This window comes from Hyperolius riggenbachi, chromosome 3, assembly GCF_040937935.1.
Source record: "Hyperolius riggenbachi isolate aHypRig1 chromosome 3, aHypRig1.pri, whole genome shotgun sequence".
In the NCBI taxonomy this organism is placed as follows: domain Eukaryota; kingdom Metazoa; phylum Chordata; class Amphibia; order Anura; family Hyperoliidae; genus Hyperolius; species Hyperolius riggenbachi.
Window position 1 is genome coordinate 22,994,455 of NC_090648.1, and position 21,361 is coordinate 23,015,815.

General features: G+C 46.7%; 1 protein-coding gene across 1 annotated transcript in view; it reads right to left on the reverse strand.

The window, feature by feature from the left end:
• Positions 1 to 21,361, reverse strand: part of LOC137561953 (NXPE family member 3-like) — a 149,764-nt gene that overhangs the window by 115,851 nt on the left and 12,552 nt on the right. Inside the window, exon 2 of the mRNA XM_068273298.1 lies at positions 12,734 to 12,791. Coding sequence (XP_068129399.1) covers positions 12,734 to 12,787 — 54 coding nt within the window. The 5' untranslated portion in view covers positions 12,788 to 12,791. The remainder of the gene's footprint in view (positions 1 to 12,733; positions 12,792 to 21,361) is intronic.

The following is a 21,361-nucleotide window of genomic DNA, read 5'->3' on the forward strand; positions in this document are numbered from 1 at the left end:
ATAGAAGATTTTATTTTTTGTCACAAGTTAGCGGAAAATGACACTTTGTGAAAAAAAACAATTAACATCAATTTCCGCTAACTTGTGACAAAAAAAAAAAATCTTCTATGAACTCACCATACTCCTAATGGAATACCTTGGGGTGTCTTCTTTCTAAAATGGGGTAATTTGTGGGGTTCCTATACTGTCCTGGCATTTTAGGGGCCCTAAACCGTGAGGAGTAGTCTTGAAACGAAATTTCTCAAAATGACCTGTGAAATCCTAAAGGTACTCATTGGACTTTGGGCCCCTTAGCGCAGTTAGGGTGCAAAAAAGTGCCACACATGTGGTATTGCCGTACTCAGGAGAAGTAGTATAATGTGTTTTGGGGTGTATTTTTCCACATACCCATGCTGAGTGGGAGAAATATCTCTATAAATAGACAATTGTGTGTAAAAAAAATAAAAAAATTGTCATTTACAGAGATATTTCTCCCACCCAGCATGGGTATGTGTAAAAATACACCCCAAAACACATTATACTACCTTTCCTGAGTACGGCAATACCACATGTGTGGCACTTTTTTGCAGCCTAACTGCGCTAAGGGGCCCAAAGTCCAATGAGCATCTTTAGGCTTTACAGGGGTGCTTACAATTAGGCACCCCCCAAAATGCCAGGACAGTGAACACACCCCACAAATGACCCCATTTTGGAAAGTAGACACTTCAAGGTATTCAGAGAGGAGCATAGTGAGTCCGTGGCAGATTTCATTTTTTTTTTGTCGCAAGTTAGAAGAAATGGAAACTTTTTTTTTTGTTGTTGTTGTCACAAAGTGTCATTTTCCGCTAACTTGTGACAAAAAATAAAATCTTCTATGAACTCACCATGCCTCTCACTGAATACTTTGGGATGTCTTCTTTCCAAAATGGGGTCATTTGGGGGGTATTTGGACTATCCTGGAATTTTAGCCCCTCATGAAACCTGACAGGTGCGCAGAAAAGTCAGAGATGCTTGAAAATGGGAAAATTCACTTTTGGCACCATAGTTTGTAAACGCTATAACTTTTACCCAATCCAATAAATATACACTGAATGGTTTTTTTTTTATCAAAGACATGTAGCAGAATAACTTTCGCGCTCAAATGTATAGGAAATTTTACTTTATTTGAAAAATGTCAGCACAGAAAGTTAAAAAAGTCACTTTTTTGACAAAATTCATGTCTTTTTTGATGAATATAATAAAAAGTAAAACTCGCAGCAGCAATCAAATAGCATCAAAAGAAAGCTGTATTAGTGACAAGAAAAGGAGGTAAAATTCATTTAGGTGGTAGGTTGTATGACCGAGCAATAAACCGTGAAAGCTGCAGTGGTCTGAATGGAGAAAAAGGCTCTGGTCCTTAAGGGGCGAAAAGACTGTGGTCCTGAAGTGGTTAAGAAAGCTGAGTAGTGTGTGAAGTGCTAATATTAGAGAATGATGCAATGTTATAACATGTTATAAAAATGTTATAAATAGAGATGTGGCGAACGGTTCCCGAATCGTTCGCCGGCGAACATCTCTAAATCCATGGGCCTCTTACTACTTCCGGGTCGCAATGACCCGGAGTAGTACGCCTGCGCTGCCCGGCGGAGCGCGTCCTAGATCGCGCTCCCGTTGCCGGGCACTCTCTGCGCATGTGCGTGACGTCATGAGTGACGTCACGCTCATGCGCAGAGAGTGCCCGGCAACAGGAGCGCGATCTAGGACGCGCTCCGCCGGGCAGCGCAGGCGTACTACTCCGGGTCATTGCGACCCGGAAGTAGTAAGAGGCCCAGAGAGGTTCGCCAGGCGAACTGTTCGGCCCAACACTAGTTATAAATAAAACCTATATAACTGAAAATAAAAATATGAGAATATTTTCTTTGCTACTAATGTTGTAGTAATTATCTGTACTACACAAGCAATTAATTATATCATATTTTTTTTTCACTTCAGTGTCTCTTTAAGGATAATCAGTGGTGCTCAGCAGAGCTCGAATATTCGAGTAGCTCGAATATTCGAGCTCTTTTTCAGCTATTCGAGCTCGGTATTCGAGCTCCGAATAGCTGGAGCTATTCGAATGGGCTATCCGAGTACACTCGAATAGCCCATTCACTATTCGAGCTATTCGAGCAACCCGGCGCTATTCGAGCTCGGTACCGAGCTCGAATAGCGTCATAGCCCAGATTGATGTCCTTAGAGCCAATCAGAGGGCTCCCAGGCCCTCTGACGGCAGCCAATCACAGAGGGGGACCCTGGCCAGCCCCTACCCTATAAATAGCGGCCGCCATGTTCCGTTTCTCCATGCTTGCCTGAGACTTGTACAGAGAGAGAGTTGCTCCTTTGTGCTTTGGCTTAGCAAGTGCTCTATTGTGATCATTTACCTAGCGTTTTTGCTCACCTACACCTGCCATATACACCTATATTGTTGTTAGTTAGATAGACATTGTATTTTAGTTAGTAGCTTGTGTGTTACATTAGAGACAGGCAGCTGCTGCAAGCTTACAGGTTTAGGCCTCAGGGGGGCCTTGCCTCTGTGGGCAGCTGTCCTCTGTTTATTTCTCTCATCTATACCAGTATTTCTGCTGTCCTTTACTAATAGTATTGTAGTTATACTGTACTAGGAGTAGGACACTCACTGACTGTCACTGTTTATAGGCTACTAGCTAGCTCCTGCGTGTGTGCACTCACTCACTGTCTGTGTGTACACACACTCTATTTCCTTCTGATTACTGATAGATTATTGTTAGTTAGTTGTACTTACTTACTACTTACTCTTACTGTACCCATAGGGACACTCACTGTCACTGTTCATATAGGCTACTAGCTCCTGCGTGTGCGCACTGCACTCACTGTCTGAGTGTACACACACAACACACACTCTATTTCCTTCTGATCGCTGATTGATTATCGTAATTAGTTAGTTCTACTTACTGTTACTACTTACTCTCTTACTGTACTAGGAGTCTAGGACACTCAGTCACTGTCCATAGGCTACTAGCTCCTGCGTGCGTGCACTCACTGTCTGAGTGTACACACACCCACACTCCATTTCCTTCTGATCGCTGATTGATTATCGTAATTAGTTAGTTGTACTTACTGTTACTACTTACTCTTACTGTACTAGGAGTCTAGGACACTCAGTCACTGTCCATAGGCTACTAGCTCCTGCGTGCGGTCACTCACTGTCTGAGTGTACACACACCACCCACACTCTATTTCCTTCTGATCGCTGATTGATTATTGTAATTAGTTAGTTCTACTTACTGTTACTACTTACTCTTACTGTACTAGGAGTCTAGGACACTCAGTCACTGTGTTCATAGGCTACTAGCTCCTGCGTGCGTGCACTCACTGTCTGAGTGTACACACACCCACACTCCATTTCCTTCTGATCGCTGATTGATTATTGTAATTAGTTAGTTCTACTTACTGTTACTACTTACTCTTACTGTACTAGGAGTCTAGGACACTCAGTCACTGTGTTCATAGGCTACTAGCTCCTGCGTGCGTGCACTCACTGTCTGAGTGTACACACACCCACACTCCATTTCCTTCTGATCGCTGATTGATTATTGTAATTAGTTAGTTCTACTTACTGTTACTACTTACTCTTACTGTACTAGGAGTCTAGGACACTCAGTCACTGTGTTCATAGGCTACTAGCTCCTGCGTGCGTGCACTCACTGTCTGAGTGTACACACACCACCCACACTCTATTTTCTTCTGATCGCTGATTGATTATTGTAATTAGTTAGTTCTACTTACTGTTACTACTTACTCTTACTGTACTAGGAGTCTAGGACACTCAGTCACTGTCCATAGGCTACTAGCTCCTGCGTGCGTGCACTCACTGTCTGAGTGTACACACACCCACACTCCATTTCCTTCTGATCGCTGATTGATTATCGTAATTAGTTAGTTGTACTTACTGTTACTACTTACTCTTACTGTACTAGGAGTCTAGGACACTCAGTCACTGTCCATAGGCTACTAGCTCCTGCGTGCGGTCACTCACTGTCTGAGTGTACACACACCACCCACACTCTATTTCCTTCTGATCGCTGATTGATTATTGTAATTAGTTAGTTCTACTTACTGTTACTACTTACTCTTACTGTACTAGGAGTCTAGGACACTCAGTCACTGTGTTCATAGGCTACTAGCTCCTGCGTGCGGTCACTCACTGTCTGAGTGTACACACACCACCCACACTCTATTTCCTTCTGATCGCTGATTGATTATTGTAATTAGTTAGTTCTATTTACTGTTACTACTTACTCTTACTGTACTAGGAGTCTAGGACACTCAGTCACTGTGTTCATAGGCTACTAGCTCCTGCGTGCGTGCACTCACTGTCTGAGTGTACACACACCCACACTCCATTTCCTTCTGATCGCTGATTGATTATTGTAATTAGTTAGTTCTACTTACTGTTACTACTTACTCTTACTGTACTAGGAGTCTAGGACACTCAGTCACTGTGTTCATAGGCTACTAGCTCCTGCGTGCGTGCACTCACTGTCTGAGTGTACACACACCCACACTCCATTTCCTTCTGATCGCTGATTGATTATTGTAATTAGTTAGTTCTACTTACTGTTACTACTTACTCTTACTGTACTAGGAGTCTAGGACACTCAGTCACTGTGTTCATAGGCTACTAGCTCCTGCGTGCGTGCACTCACTGTCTGAGTGTACACACACCCACACTCCATTTCATTCTGATCGCTGATTGATTATTGTAATTAGTTAGTTCTACTTACTGTTACTACTTACTCTTACTGTACTAGGAGTCTAGGACACTCAGTCACTGTCCATAGGCTACTAGCTCCTGCGTGCGTGCACTCACTGTCTGAGTGTACACACACCCACACTCCATTTCCTTCTGATCGCTGATTGATTATCGTAATTAGTTAGTTGTACTTACTGTTACTACTTACTCTTACTGTACTAGGAGTCTAGGACACTCAGTCACTGTCCATAGGCTACTAGCTCCTGCGTGCGGTCACTCACTGTCTGAGTGTACACACACCACCCACACTCTATTTCCTTCTGATCGCTGATTGATTATTGTAATTAGTTAGTTCTACTTACTGTTACTACTTACTCTTACTGTACTAGGAGTCTAGGACACTCAGTCACTGTGTTCATAGGCTACTAGCTCCTGCGTGCGTGCACTCACTGTCTGAGTGTACACACACCCACACTCCATTTCCTTCTGATCGCTGATTGATTATTGTAATTAGTTAGTTCTACTTACTGTTACTACTTACTCTTACTGTACTAGGAGTCTAGGACACTCAGTCACTGTGTTCATAGGCTACTAGCTCCTGCGTGCGTGCACTCACTGTCTGAGTGTACACACACCCACACTCCATTTCCTTCTGATCGCTGATTGATTATTGTAATTAGTTAGTTCTACTTACTGTTACTACTTACTCTTTCTGTACTAGGAGTCTAGGACACTCAGTCACTGTGTTCATAGGCTACTAGCTCCTGCGTGCGTGCACTCACTGTCTGAGTGTACACACACAACACACACTCTATTTCCTTCTGATCGCTGATTGATTATCGTAATTAGTTAGTTCTACTTACTGTTACTACTTACTCTTACTGTACTAGGAGTCTAGGACACTCAGTCACTGTCCATAGGCTACTAGCTCCTGCGTGCGTGCACTCACTGTCTGAGTGTACACACACTAAATTTACTTGTGATTACTACTGATTATTGTAACTGCTAGTTGTACTTCCTGACTGTTACTACTTACTTACTGTACTAGGGGACATTCACTCAGTCACCTCACCAACCAACCCACTCCATTAAAGTACCCCACTTTTCACCCGCCCTTTTACAAAACTTTTGTCTATACGCCCAAAACATTTAAGATGTCTGGAAGTGGCAGCCAGCGCGGTTTGGGCAAGGGGAAGGGCAGCAAGGGAATCAGGAGGAGAGGGAGCAGCATTGTGGCAAGCCGCGGCCGCGGGCGCGCCACCATGCACAGTTCCGCAGCAGCAGCAGCAGCGTCAGTGGCTAACATTCCTCCCATAGCCACTGGCCGTGGACGCCTTGGGCGCCGCCCAGCAGGAGCATCTGCAACTCACGCTGCAGAGACACAGCAGCAGCAGCGTGTAGCACCTGCTCCCATTTTCCTCCAGCCGGGTCGGAAACGTCCCATTGAGGAAAAGGATGCAGACACTGTGGTGCAACTCATGACGGAGGATGAGCAGCCCGCCATCAGCTCTGCATCCGAGGCCTCCACCCTCACCACCACCACCACCACCACCACCACCCCTGTTCGCAGCAGCCGCCCAGCAGGGTCTGGGGAGGAGGCCAGTTCACCGTCACTCGCCGACCTGTCATTCAGCAGTCTTTTGACCCCAGGCATCATGCATTATGTACTACAGCATTTAGATAACCCAGGAACCTACACCAGGATTTTATTTATAGATTTCAGCTCTGCATTTAATACCATAATTCCATCACTGCTGCACAGCAAGCTCTCCCAGCTACACATACCTGAATCCCTCTGCAAATGGATAACCGACTTCTTAACCGACAGAAGACAGCGTGTTAGACTTGGTAAACTCACATCAAGCTCTCTGACAGTCAGTACTGGTGCACCCCAGGGCTGTGTGCTTTCCCCACTGCTGTACTCACTTTACACCAATGACTGCATCTCCACAGATCCATCTGTTAAGGTTCTGAAGTTTGCAGACGACACAACAGTTGTTGGTCTCATTCAAAATGGGGATGAGTCTGCATACAGGCATGTGGTGGGACAGCTTTCCTCCTGGTGCAGCAGCAACAACTTAGAACTAAATGCTCTCAAAACCATGGAGATGATAATAGACTTTAGGAGATCTCCCCCCCAGCACCTCTCCTTAACCATAAATGGATCCACAATAACCCAAGTAGAGTCATTCAAGTTTCTTGGGTCCACGATCTCAAACGACTTAAAATGGGACAACAACACTGCCACTATTGTCAAGAAAGCACAACAGAGAATGTACCATCTGCGGCAGCTGAAAAAGTTTGGCCTACCTCAAAAGCTAATGGTGCAGTTCTACACTGCAATCATCGAATCCACCATAACATCATCCATGACTGTATGGTTCAGCTCCTGCTCAGCATTAGAAAAGGGGAGGCTGCAGCGCATCATCCGATCAGCGGAAAGGATAATTGGCTGTAGCTTACCTTCCCTGCAGGATCTTTACACTAGCAGGTGCAGAAAGAGAGCGACCAAAATTGCCTCTGACCCCTCTCACCCAGCTCACTCCATCTTCCAGCGCATGCCTTCAGGAGTAAGATTCCGGTCAATCGCTACCAAAACCTTCAGACACAGGAACAGTTTTTTTCCTCAAGCGGTAGCCATACTTAATGCTGAACCACGTTAGAGCTGCTAGGACTGAAAGTAATCAGCACAGAACTAAACATGAACAATTCTCACATTGCTTACTGCCACTATACTTATAATGTCCTTAACTTGTAATATTCACACTGTCTGTCCTTGTATTGTTTTTTGTTTGTGTTTGTTAAGCAACTGCCAAGACAAATTCCTTGTAGGTGCAAACTTACTTGGCGAAAATAAATTGATTCTGATTCTGATTCTGATGAGTAAATTGTCTGCTGTTGTTGGCGATCTTGAGGAGGAGATGCTGATGGGCACTTTGGGGGATGAGGGATTGGACAGCAAGACTGTGGCGACAGTCAAGCAGCCCATCCATGCATCAGGAGAGGAGTTTGGGGGGTCATCATCCCAGCAGGACATGTTTCAGGAGGGGGAGGATGATGATGACCCGGTGACAGACAGAGACTGGGTGCCACCACCTCCAGGGGATGTCGTCCTCAGCAGCTCTGAGGAGGAGGAGGAGGATGCGCTTGTGGGCCTTGCAAGGAGGCGCATCATTGCAAGCATTGGCAGCGTCCCACAGCCTGCTGGTGTCTCAGGCTCAGCAGCAGCAGCAGCAGCATCAGCCAGTACCACCACCAGCCGCACCCAAGCCCCCCCCCCCAACCACCACAGGGAGACAGGCAGCAGCGCTTCCATGCCGTAGGGGGAAGTTTCTGTCACCAATCTGGCGGTTTTTCACCATGCCCACTGTGTACAGCAAGTACGCCACTTGCAACCACTGTCAGCGGAAGTTGAGCAGAGGTGCAGACCCCTTAAAGTTCAGCACCAGCTCGCTCATCAACCACCTTGCGGCTAAACATTTCCACCAGCATGAGGAGTTCCAGAGGCTGAAGGCATCTGCTGCTGGCAGTGGCACCACACCCATCACTGCACAGCCTTCAGCAGCAGCAGCAGCAACAGCAGCCACCCGCCCTCCTGCTCCTCCAGCAGCACCAGCAGGAGTGCGGAAACGCACTGCTCCTCCCCCCTCTGCAACTCCTGCCGCCGACACTGAGGCCTGTTCTGGCAGCCAGTCCTCAGTGGCCTCCTCTGCTGTGTCTGCTGATTCCCGTGTCAGCAAAAGGCCACGCCAGAGCCTTTTGAGCGAGTCCTTCCAGGGGGTGGTTAGGGCTCTGCCTCCCAGCAGCCGTCGCGTGCGGCAGCTGAACGGCTTGCTGGCACGGGCCATGTGCTCCCAACTCCTGCCGTACACGCTCGTGCAGGAGGGGAGCGACATTCGTGCGCTGCTTGCTTGCGCAGCCCCAGACTGGCAGCTCCCCAGCAGACACTTCTTTGCCCGCAAGGCCATTCCTGCACTGCACCGCTTTGTGATGGCCAATGTGGAGCGAGGGCTGGAGCACGCGGTTGGTGAAAGGGTCCACGTCACCATGGACTCCTGGAGCAGCCGCTTCGGGACAGGCCGCTACCTGTCCTTCACTGTCCACTGGGTCAGCTTGGTGGAAGGGGGTGAGGATGGGAGAGCAGCAGCGGGCACAGCAGCAGCAGCAACACAGTGGGTGGTGCCACCCCGCAGGCTCAGGGGAACTGCAGCAGGTTCCTCCGATCCTCTGCCATCCTCCGGCACACCTGGCCAAACCCCCCGCCTCAGCAGCAGCGTGAAGGCCCGCCACTGCCAAGCGCTGCTGCACTTGGTCAGCCTTGGGAAGACCAAGCTGACGGCAACCCATGTGTTGGCCAAACTCCAGGAGCAGGATAGGATTTGGCTGACCCCCAGAGGCCTCAGAGTCGGAGAGGTGGTGGCCGACAATGGGGCCAATCTGGTTGCCGCAATAGACAGGGGAAACCTGACCCACATCCCCTGTCTTGCCCACGTGCTGAACCTGGTGGTGCAGAAGTTCCTGCGCACCTACCAGGGGATGGGCGAACTGCTGGAAACGGCAAGGAATGTTGTGCGTCACTTCCGGCGCTCGGCTGCAGCCTGTGCGAGCCTGGAAGACGTGCAAAAGGAGCTGGATCTGCCACGCCATCGGCTGATCCTTGACGTTCCGACTCGCTGGAACTCCACCCTGGCGATGTTGGAGCGTCTGGTTGAACAGAGGCACGCTGTCAAACAGTACCTTGCCCTGGCCACTGTTTCCGCAGCTCAGAGAAGGGACAAGACCAGCAACATCCCGTCCATCGTCCCCGATGATGACTGGAGGCACATGCAGCAGGTGTGCTTAGTGCTGGCTCCCTTCCTGCAGGCCACAAACATGGTGAGCAGGGACCATGCTATGGTCTGCGAGTGGGTGCCCCTGGTTTCTCTGCTGAACAGGGCCCTCGATGCTTTGCTGGAACAGGGAGCGGCAGCCTTGGACCAGCAGGAGCGGCAACCAGCTGCGCAGTCCACCTCTGAGGGGGAGGAGGACTTGGTGGAGGTCCCTGACCTGGCTGCTGATGAGGGGGATCAGCACAGCGCAGCTGAGTTGGTGCGGGGGTGGAGAGAGGATGAGGCGGCAGAGGAGGAGGATGAGGACAGCACTGACGTCGATGTGCCAGCAGACGTGGCCCGCCTCTTCCCAATGGCAGCGCACATGCTGACGTGCCTGCGCAGGGACCCCAGGGTGATCCAGATGAAGCAGAGGGAGGACATCTGGATCAGCATGATGTTGGACCCACGCCTCAAGGGGAAGTTGAGCCAGTTCCTGCCGCCTGCAGGAGGAGACCCAGCGCAACAAATAAGGAGCTTGCAGCAGGCCCTTGTTGAGCGCTTGGAGGAAGCCTTCCCCCAGCCTTCCACCCCCACTGTCCAGCAGCCAGCACAGAGGCAGCAGCAGGTGCCTGCATCCAGCAGCAGCAAGCGCCCCACAGACCTGCTGTCTCTCAGCCACGAGCTCTACAGGACTGTAGAGGCTCCGGCAGCAGTGACTAGAGAGGAGATGCATGCAGCAGCATCCTCCTCCGGTCACAGCCAGCGCCTGACCCGCATGGTGGCTGACTACATGGGGTCGTACAGCGGGCTTGACAGCGATGCCCCTGTTGAACCCATGGAGTATTGGGTCAAGCGCATGGAGATCTGGAGCGAGCTGGCGCAGTACGCCCTGGAAGTGCTGTCCTGCCCCCCTTCCAGCGTGCTGTCCGAGCGCTGCTTCAGTGCAGCTGGTGGCGTGGTCACCGAGAAACGCTCACGTCTGTCTCACAAGTCTGTGGACAGACTGACGTTTCTCAAGATGAACCAGGCGTGGGTGGAAGGCGAGTTCCTGGCCCCTGTTGTCGGCGAGAGGGGGACATGAACTGGCTGCCGGAACCATCGTTAATGTGCCTTACCACCCTTTACCACCTCCTGGCTCCTGCTCACTAAGCCAGCCTGGTTCACTTTGACTATTACGTCGCCTGCAGCCACACATTTTACACCTACAGTGGGCTGCTGTGTACTGCCCTTCTGCTGTCTGTCTGTGTTTCCCACTGCCAGGGTACACAGAATTACCTTCTTCTGCTGCCACTCTGCCACCAGCTATTACGTCAAACAATAGCTATATTGGTTGCAAAACCAAAACCAAACAAACCATTAAAAAAAAAAAAAAGGTTTAATTTTTCTGAGGTGCCCGGGTTGAAAACTGTGTTGTCCCAGTTGTGTATTGGACACAATGTGGGCTGCACGACCGCTGTCTGGGACCTCCTGTTGTGTTTATTTACAGCCCTGGTATCACCGCTAGGTACCAGGGCTATTATGTCACGCTGCCTACCTGCTGCCACACTCACACTGCTCCTCCATACCTCCTCCTGCTGCTGCTGCTGCTGTCTGTCTGTGTTTCCCACTGCCAGGGTACACAGATGATTTACCTTCTGCTGCCACTCTGCCACCAGCTATTACGTCAAACAATAGCTGCTCGCCTACTCCTCCATTCCTCCTGCTGCTGTTGCTGTCTGTCTGTGTTTCCCACTGCCAGGGTACACAGAATTACCTTCTTCTGCTGCCACTCTGCCACCAGCTATTACGTCAAACAATAGCTATATTGGTTGCAAAACCAAAAACCAAAAAACCATAAAAAAAAAAAAAGGTTTAATTTTTCTGAGGTGCCCGGGTTGAAAACTGTGTTGTCCCAGTTGTGTATTGGACACAATGTGGGCTGCACGACCGCTGTCTGGGACCTCCTGTTGTGTTTATTTACAGCCCTGGTATCACCGCTAGGTACCAGGGCTATTATGTCACGGCGAGCTGCCTGCCTCATTGACTGCCTGCTGCCACACACTCATCCTCCTCCTCCTGCTGCTGAATTTACCTCCTGCTGTCTTTGTGTTTCCACTGCCAGGGAGCACATACAATGGCGCTTCCAACATGCGTGCGCCCACCAGCTATTTGTTACGCTCAAAAATAGCTGCATTTCTTTAAAAAAAAAATGAAAAGAGAAATACGTGAAGAAGAAGAAGACGATATTGAAAAAGAAGGAGAAGGAGAAGATGAAGATGAAGAAGAAGATGAAGAAGAAGATGAAGAAGATGATGAAGAAGAAGATGAAAAAGAAGAAGAAGATGAAGAAGATGAAGAAGATGAAGAAGAAGAAGATGAAGAAGAAGAAGAAGATGAAGAAGAAGAAGAAGAAGAAGATGAAGAAGATGATGAAGATGATGAAGAAGATGAAGAAGATGAAGAAGATGGAGAAGAAGAAGAAGAAGAAGAAGAAGAAGAAGAAGAAGAAGAAGAAGAAGAAGAAGAAGAAGAAGAAGATGAAGAAGAAGAAGAAGAAGAAGAAGAAGAAGAAGAAGAAGATGAAGATGAAGATGAAGAAGAAGAAGATGAAGAAGAAGAAGATGAAGAAGAAGAAGAAGATGAAGATGAAGAAGAAGAAGATGAAGAAGAAGAAGAAGAAGAAGAAGATGAAGAAGAAGAAGATGATGAAGAAGACAATATAGAAGAAGAAGAAGAAGATATAGAAGAAGAAGATCGAGAAGAAGAAGAAGAAAGATAAAGAAGAAGAAGAACAAGTATATACAGTAACACTACTGAACAAAATTAAGGACACAACTTCTCTTTCCACATTTTTTTTAAAGGAACATCCCCACATAATCACTTGCTGTTGTTACTTGGAAAAAAAGATGTTTCTTGCATCATTCACCCTCAAAACAAGTGTTGGAAGCTATTTAAGGCCAATTCGAATAGTCAGCTCGAATAGTGAGCTCGAATACCGACTCGAATAGTGAGCTCGAAGTCCGAGGTCGAATCGAATAGTAAAAATTATTCGACTCGAATATTCGACTGACCTCGAATAATTTACTATTCGAATTCGACCAAACTCGAATTTTAAAAAGGGGTATTTGAGCATCACTAAGGATAATACATATATGAAGGAATACGTTATATCTACATGAGTTAATGGAATTGAAATGTTGCTTTGTAGACTTACCCCCAATAGAAAACAGGTAGAGCACAAAGCAATGAAAAGAATACATTTCTTCATTTTGCTGGAGAAAAACAAAAACAAAAGCGGAACAGCCAATCACACAATGCTATAAAATACGAATTGTTTTTAACCATACAAAATTAGACAAACATATACAAGGAAAAAAATACAATAAAAATAAAATACAGAGTCACACAAAGTGCACACTACACACATCCAGTCCTGACATGAGTACACTTATTGGGCGCAAATCATGAAGCCTTTTCACCTGTTTTTACCTTATCTATGCTACAAGTGGGTCCGAGATAAACTTTTACTCACTGCGTAATTGTGTTCCTTTCATATAGTTTATAGGGCATTACTCAAGCCAAATACTTTGTCTATTTTGGCTTCCGATGAAAAAACCGCGCATGCGCAGACCTGTCACGCTGGCCTCCATGATGACGCTTAGCGGCCGGCATGATGACGAGCGCCGTAACGAACCAGGAAGAGCTGGCCCAACACCTGGCCTGGGTGTCGCCGGTAACGGGGGCCGGTGAAGGCACGCGGATAAGAGCCAGGAGGACACCGGGGAACCTCGCGACCTGCGGTGGGCTGGACGAAGCCCCAGGTAAGTGCAGTCTTTTAATTTCGGGCACTCCTCAGTGTCCTTTTAAATTTAATTTCAGGCACTCCTCGGTGTCCCTTTAACTACCTGGAGACCGATCCACGCCCATCGATTGACGTCAAGTCCTGGGGCTGCATTTTGCAGGAGATTGCGCGCAGGCTGCCCCGCCTTCAGTCTCCAAGCGGCTTTTGCTGCTCGAGAGACTGTTAGACGCTGAAACCGCCGTCTTTACTGTTAGTACAGCGCTGCGATCAGCAGCAGCGCTGTACTGGGGACAGCCGTGTGACACGGCTGTCCCCGTTGGGGACAAGAGAGCAATCGGCTCTCATAGGCAGGAGCCTATGACAGCCGATCGCCATGATTGGCCAGCTGGCGGGGGGGGAGGGAGGGGATTGATAAATAAATACATAAAAAAAACAGTACAAAACTGTAAAAAATAACAAACATAAATATTTATTAAAAAAATAAATAAATAAACAACTTGGGGGCGATCGGACCCCACCAACAGAGAGCTCTGTTGGTGGGGGGGATCACTTGCGTGCTGTGTTCTGCGGCCCTGCAGCTTGGCCTTAAAGAGAACCTGTACTGAGTAAAAATATTTAAAAAAACACATGAGGTAACTTCAAATGAACATTACATAGTTACCTTGACATCAGTTTCTCTCAGAAGCTCACCATTTTCTTCTAACAATAATCCCTTCCAGTTCTGACAATATTTTGTCAGATCTGAAATATATCAGTTGCTGTCAGTTACAGCTGAGAGAAGAACTGATGTGTCTATGTTTCCCTATGGCTCAAGTGTGCAATGTTACAGTTTAACTGTGTGCTGACCAGAAAGCTGTTATGGGTAACGGCCATTTTCAAAATGGAGGAGGGAAAATTCCCTTGATCACCGTGAACAAACAGGACGCGGGACAGGAGAAAGACACTGAGGAGTAGACTACATGGAAGGTAAGTATGACTTGTGTATGTTTATTTTGACTTTTAATTTTCAATTCAGGTTTTCTTTAAAGCTGCAATGGCCATCATTTTAGAGAAAATGTGCCTGGTCTTTAGGGGGGTTTACCACTGTGGTCCTCCAGTGGTTACATTAGTGGTGAAGAATAAGAATTCGGTTTTGGGTAAATTGTTGATTAGAATGAAGATTAGACTCCTCCTGGAGTTGTTGAAAACTTTTAAGGAAGTTTTTTTGTAAGTAGATCATTAACTAAGGAAATGCCTTTTATTTTCCAAGAGTCTATATTTAAGTTTGGTCCTGAGAGGTTTGGTGTAGAGAGATGGATTTTGGGTGTAAATGAGTCTACAGAATGGGTACTTTTAAGGTTTTACACAAATTGTCGCCATGTAAGCAGGGTTATAGAAATAGTAGGGAATGATGAAGTATAAGTATTGAGTATTAGATATTAGTTCTTTTAGAGGCTGTTGTGCAATAAATCTTTACATCTGAACCCATAATTTGTCCCTATTATTTTTCCACCATTCTTTACACATATATCAAGAATTTAGGCATGATAGTAAGACTTGATGCAAAGAAGGCCTAGGCCCCCTTATTTAGTAGGAAGAGATAAAGTGCTATAGGAAATTCTGTTTTTTTCCTTTCCATATGTAGGCAGGTATAATCTTCTGCAATTGATTGAAAAATCTATTGTGGATCTGAATGGGGAGGGTCCTTAGGAGATATAGAATTTTATGGAATGTCATCATTTTAAAAGAGGCAATTCTGCGCAGCTAAGAAGTCTATATCTTGGACATAGAGCAGAGTTCCTTTTCATTGAAGCTAGTAGGGGGATAAAGTTGACATCATATAATTTATCTGTAGATTGCGGAATATGAATACCTAAATATGGGATAGTGGACTTGGACCATTGGAAGGGAATTTTGTTAGAGATTTCAGATTTCAGTTTTTGGGGGCTATTGAGATCTAATAATAAGGATTTATGTTCATTTACTTTGTAGTAAGAAGCGGAAGAAAATTCCTGAATGGACAAATAAACCCGTTGCGATGAAGTAAGCAGATTAGATAAGAATAGTATGATATTGTCTGCAAATAGTCCTATTGAGTGGATTTTGTCAGATATGGAAATTCCAGAAATAGAAGGGTTAGATTGAATATGGACAGCCAAAGTTTCTATAAATAAAGGTGAATAGAAGAGGATTACAAGAAAAGTAAAAGGCATTCAACCTGTTCTGTGACTGAGCACCTCCAGCAACTCAACCATGTGCAATCCAGCATTTCAGTGCCATGCACCCACAATAGACAGTTCCTTCCTAAGTTGTAGTGCTGATTGCGGCGGTATGTAAAGTGGATGACCACCTTGTAAGTGATATACGTAGGGTTGCCAGGTGTCCGGTTTTAGACCGGACAGTCCGGTTTTTGGCCGCTGTGTCCTGTCCAAAAAGGCATGTTAAACCGGACAATTAAGATGTCCGGTTTTATGCCTTTTGCCACTTGCCGCCACCCGTCCGCCAGCGCTGCGCGACCGCTGATTCGCTGCCTGGCTGTCAGTGAAAGGCACAGCCAGCCAGCTTACGCGGCGTAAGTTACGCCAGCTTAAGTACCGCCCCCGAGCCCGCGCTTCCCGACGTTGCTACGGCAACGCCAACGCTGCGTTGCCAACGCACGCATGACGTGCGTCACTCACGTCATTTGCAATGCGATTCTGCATCTGCGAAGGAAGCAAGGTAAGGTCAGGAGTCTGGAGATATGGTGAGTGAGTGACCCATAATTCTCTGGTTGTATTTCCGCTCTTTGTGTGCATTGGCTCCGCTCTATCTCCCCTCCGTATAGTCCAGGCGTGACTTTCAATCTCATTCAATCTCGCCTGAGCCCGCTGCTTACTATAGTTTACACTTGAATTCATACTATTGTACAACGCAATTTATACTGTTATACTGTTATATTTGTTATATTTGCTCAAAATGTGTACATACATGCATGCACCGATTTATATTTTAACTTTATGCCTATGTATGTCCACTTTATTGTTCTCAATAAAAAAATTTTGTGGGAAAAAAAAAAAAATTTAAAACTTCCCGCAAGAAATCGACCACTTCACCGTGCAAAAACGCCATAAATGCATTGCATTATTTGCATAGTTTTCCAGTTTTGTAATAGTTTTCTGCTCTGTCTCTTATTATGTGCATTTACTGGTGAAAAGCGGTCTCTTATTATGTGCATTTACTGGTGAAAAGTGGTCTCTTATGTGCATGTACTGGTGAGGACAGTTAGTGACATGGCTATGTACTCTGTAATGTGCTGCAGAAGATGTCAGTGCGATATAAATACTGTAAAAAACATTTTTTAAAAAGCCCATTGCTTAGCCCCACTCTACATAAAAGTGCGCTTCTGACTCCGCCCCTAACTCCACCCCCTGTCCGGTTTTCTCCATCAGCCGACCTGGCAACCCTAGATATACGTGCAGTGGCTTTTTCCAGCCTGATTGTAAACTGTCCTCACGAAACAGGCCTCCTTATCACAGCCCCCTGCTTGCCATCCATATACTGCCATGTGGGAGTCGCTTGTACCGATCCAGGATGCATGCCAGCAGCGGCTGTTAATGCATTTCGCCCCCCGCCATCTTGGGGCTTCATCAGAACGTGCTGCGCAATGACGTCTGGGCTGCACCGCCCTTATATCCTAATCTTTCCCCTAGTCATGTGGTATTTTGCCGTCACTCGGCAATCTCCTTAGTGACATCTTGTGGCCATTTCATATATGACACCACATTTTTATCAGGATTTTTTTCAAACGATTGTTCGTGAAAGATCTTTTTCAATTATAACTAACTTTCAGTGACATCTTGTGGACACATTTTAAATTACAACCCATTTCTTTTTCCTTTGTTTTATTTTCAACAGGGTTAATTTAATTCCTACTTTTAAGAGAATCATATCTCCTCCACAGAGCATACATCAAAAATAGAGTACCCTCAATTCATTAATGCTTTTTTGCCCGTTCACTCCCATTCCTTTCACAATGGCAATGTTTCCATTGCTAAAACCATCTCCTTCATCCAACAGCAAGTTCACCAATAGTTTATAGGGACATATCCAACCAGCCATAAGAGGGAAATTAAAAATAAAAATTCTTTCTACAGGAAAACTTTTAGGTTCCTATCGGAATTTAGGCCTGCAGGGCCCAGGGTCTCCAGGGCATGAATCCAAAAGCTCTCTTTTTTAGTAAGCTGCGTATCAAGATCAAAATGTCTCAAATTTGGGATCAACCTGTAAATACCCCTGACCCTGAGCCCAGCAGGATCCGACCCATGAAATTTTTCAAAATGCATGGATACAGGAGTTGGCTTTTTCCTCTCTTCCTTAGGCTTTCTATGTTCCAAAATACTCCGGAAATGTTCCTGTATGCAAACTTTTAATGCCCTAGTGGTTTTACCCACGCAATGTTTTAAACATGGGCAGGTCAAGTGGTAGATTACAAACTCACTATTGCAGTCAATATGAGCACATATTTCATATTCTTTAGTATTGACTGCATTCCTGAAACTTTTATCCTCACGGACATACTAACAAATCGAGCATTTTTTACATTTGTACATTCCACATTTTGGTTTTAACCAGCAGGACCCCTTCACTGATCGTAATTCAGAACGAACCAAAGATTTGGACACATTTTTATTGCGTTTAGCAGTAACCCTGGGTTTTGTCCCCACTATCTTAGCAATTTTTTCATCTCTTGTCAAGACATGCCAATATTTATTCATAGTTTCCATTAATAGAGGCCAATGTGGACCATATGGGGTGATCATTCTTGGGCCTTCTACTTCCTGATCTGCACTAGCAGCGTTCTTCACTAATAGGCTTTTCCTGTCCGTATTCAGGGCTCTATGATATGCAGATTTTAAAAGACCATTTGGATAGCCTCTCAATGTTAGCCTCTCCTTCAATTGTTTAGCTTCTTTCTTAAACTCCTCTAGAGTGGAGCAACTCCTGCGAATACGCAGGAACTGCCCCACTGGGACCGCCCGTATCTGTGAAGGATGGTGTGCACTTTCATAGTGTAACAGCAAATTCCCAGCTGTCTCCTTCCTGTATGTGGATGTGATAAGATTACTTTCTTCCCTCTTTATATCCACATCAAGACTCTGAAGTTGTGTCTCAGAGTATTTAGAGGTCAAAAAAATATTATACTCATTTTGATTGAGTCTCTCAATAAAGGACACAAGTTCAGCCTCTGTTCCAGTCCATACCAATAAGACATTGTCCACGTATCAAAGCCAGAGGGTGCCATGCTCCCGGAACGCACCCTCCTCCCACACCACCTCCTCTTCCCAAGCACCCAAGTGTAGGCAGGCATACGCCAGGGAGCAGGCAGCCCCCATGGCCACACCCCTTTGCTGTCTATAATAGCGATCCTCAAACAGAAAAAAGTTATTTTCAAGAACAAATTTGAGGAGAGGAGTTGGCTGACCCCCAGAGGCCTGAAAGTCTGAGAGGTGGTCTCTTGCCACCATCCACCGGGGAAACCTCACCCACATCCCCTGTCTGGCCCATGTCCTGAACCTGGTGGTGCAGAAATTCTTGCGCACCTACCAGGGGATGGACACTCTTTTGGGCGAGTCAGTTAAAAATGGCGCACAGCGCCAGGGGGATAAAAAGGGCGCCCTATAGACTTACATTATATAACGCTATTCAGCGTTATAAGTGTTAAAAAATGGCGCAGGCAGTGTGCCTTACACTTATAACGCTAAATAGCGTTATAAGTGTTCAAAGATGCAGCAAGGGTCGGGGGAGGAGAGAGGCAGCGGGACACTGGAGGGCATAGGCATCGGGGGAGGATGTGCAGAAGCATACGTTACCTTGTCCCAGCCGCCGATCGCTCCTTCCCTCCGCTCCTTCACTTCTTCCATTCGTTTACTGTAGTCCTGCAGGCGGCCAACCACCATGTGGCTTCAGTCTCCACATGGTGATTGGCCGGCTGCAGGACTACAGCAAACTAATAGAAGGAGCAGAGGGAAGGAGCGATCGCCGGCCCAGGACAAGGTAACAAATGCCTCTTCATACATCCGCTGCCTATGCCCTCTAGTGTCCCGCTGCCTCTCTCCCCCAGCCCCCGCTGCCTACACTAGCAGCCCCTGCTGCCTATGCCCTCTAGTGTCCCGCTGCATCTCTCCCCCAGCCCCGCTGCCTACACTAGCAGCCCCCGTTGCCTATACTACTGACCCCAGCCCTCTGCATGTTTTTCATGGCGCACCGCTCTGCAATCTGTAGCATAAAACGAAATTTACCATTTCATTGTATTTACATTAAAACGGTAAATAGCGTTTTATGATACATTTATCGGCAGAATGGTGCGCCATTTTTCTCCCTGCGCCATTTTCAGATGGACCCCTTTTGGGAGCGGCAAGGCGAACTGTGGGTCATTTTCGCCAATCGGGTGGTGCCACAGCATCCCTAGAAGCTGTGCAGCTGGAGCTGAACCTCCCAAGGCGCCGGCTCGTCATAGACATTCCAACACACTGGAATTCCACCCTGACAATGTTGGAACGTCTGGTTGAACAAAAGCGGGCTGTCAACCATTACCTGGCCAAAGCCACCATGGAGGCCAACTTGTCCGGGAACGGCACAACCAACCTCCAGGACATCATCCGCCCTGTTGATTGGGGAAAAATGCAGCTGGTGTGCTTGGTTTTATTTCCGTGGTCAGCGCACAGAATGCGTTCCGACACTACGGAAATCCTCCACAAACGTGTATTTAAGTATAACCCAGCTATGGTGCTATGCACCTGTAGAGGGAGATTCCCACCGGCAGATGGAGCTGTGGAGTACAGACGGACTCAGCCTCTGTACTGCCACAGATGCCAGGTGGGAATTGCACAAGTTGAAGCAATGTAGGGCAGAATAGCCCTAAAAGAGAAAGAGCACAGAGACAGAATAAATGTGTGTCCACCAATCTAGTCACCACCCAGCGACGGTGAACACACAACAACTGAACCAAAGTGGGAACGCAATCGCAAGATAGGCGATTGCCAGAAGTGACACAAGACTGAGCAGGACAGAGCACGAGAGTAGCAAAAGCACAGCAAACAAGAACAATAAGGAAAATAACAAACGCTAACTAAACGCAAACACCGCACGCATTCGCAACAGCGAACGCGTTTAAGCACGATCACCGCGCGTTAAGCACCCAGTGATAAGCATGCCACCCTAACTAACCAACGACACACAAACACGACATAGAGAATGCGAACGCTTGCTAAACAGTTACAGCAAGCGTTCGTACCAGACAAGACAGAGAGAAGGAGCAGCCAGCAGCAACCGCAGCTCCGGCCTACACTCCCAGGCAGAGTTCAGAAGGAACCATCGCTGCTACCGCTAGAGCGAATGCGATCCAAACAGACAAACAGATGGGGCTACCAGTAGGAACCGCTGCTCTGGTTAGCACCCCTGAGGCAGATTGCAGAAGGAGGCACTGCCACTACCACTAGGGCGAGTGCGATCCAGACAAACAATATGTGCAGATTACACAACACTCTGCATTCAAAATGATTATTTCAGAGCAGTCTGTGAACTAATGACCTCTCCTCTTGCAGATAAAAAGAAAACTGTTCACTTATAGTTGAGATAATAAAAGTCAGAAGACAGCCCTCTCCACGACTTTGAAAGTCGTAGAGATTAATGGCTTTTTTGCATAGAGATAACAACTGTAGTTTCTTAACTCTTCCTGTACTGGAAACAATTACACTGATGTATCTGATCTTAATGTTTTATTTATTTCTTAGCTGTGCTACACATACAAATCATAATATCATCATTTTTTTTCCGCTTCAGTGTCTCTTTGACCATTCCTTAAACAGCTGTCTGTCTGTGCAGACAGCTGAGCGGATCATTACAGGTCATAGCACAACTTTGTTGGAAGTCATCTGTCCAGTGGCGTAGAGATCACCATAGCAGCCATAGCGGCTGCTATGGGGCCCATAGCCAAGGGAGCCCAGTGGCAATGCCTGGAGATGATAATGGGGTCCTCAGTGAGCTCCCTGAGCCTCAGGTACAGAGTATAGTGAACACAGC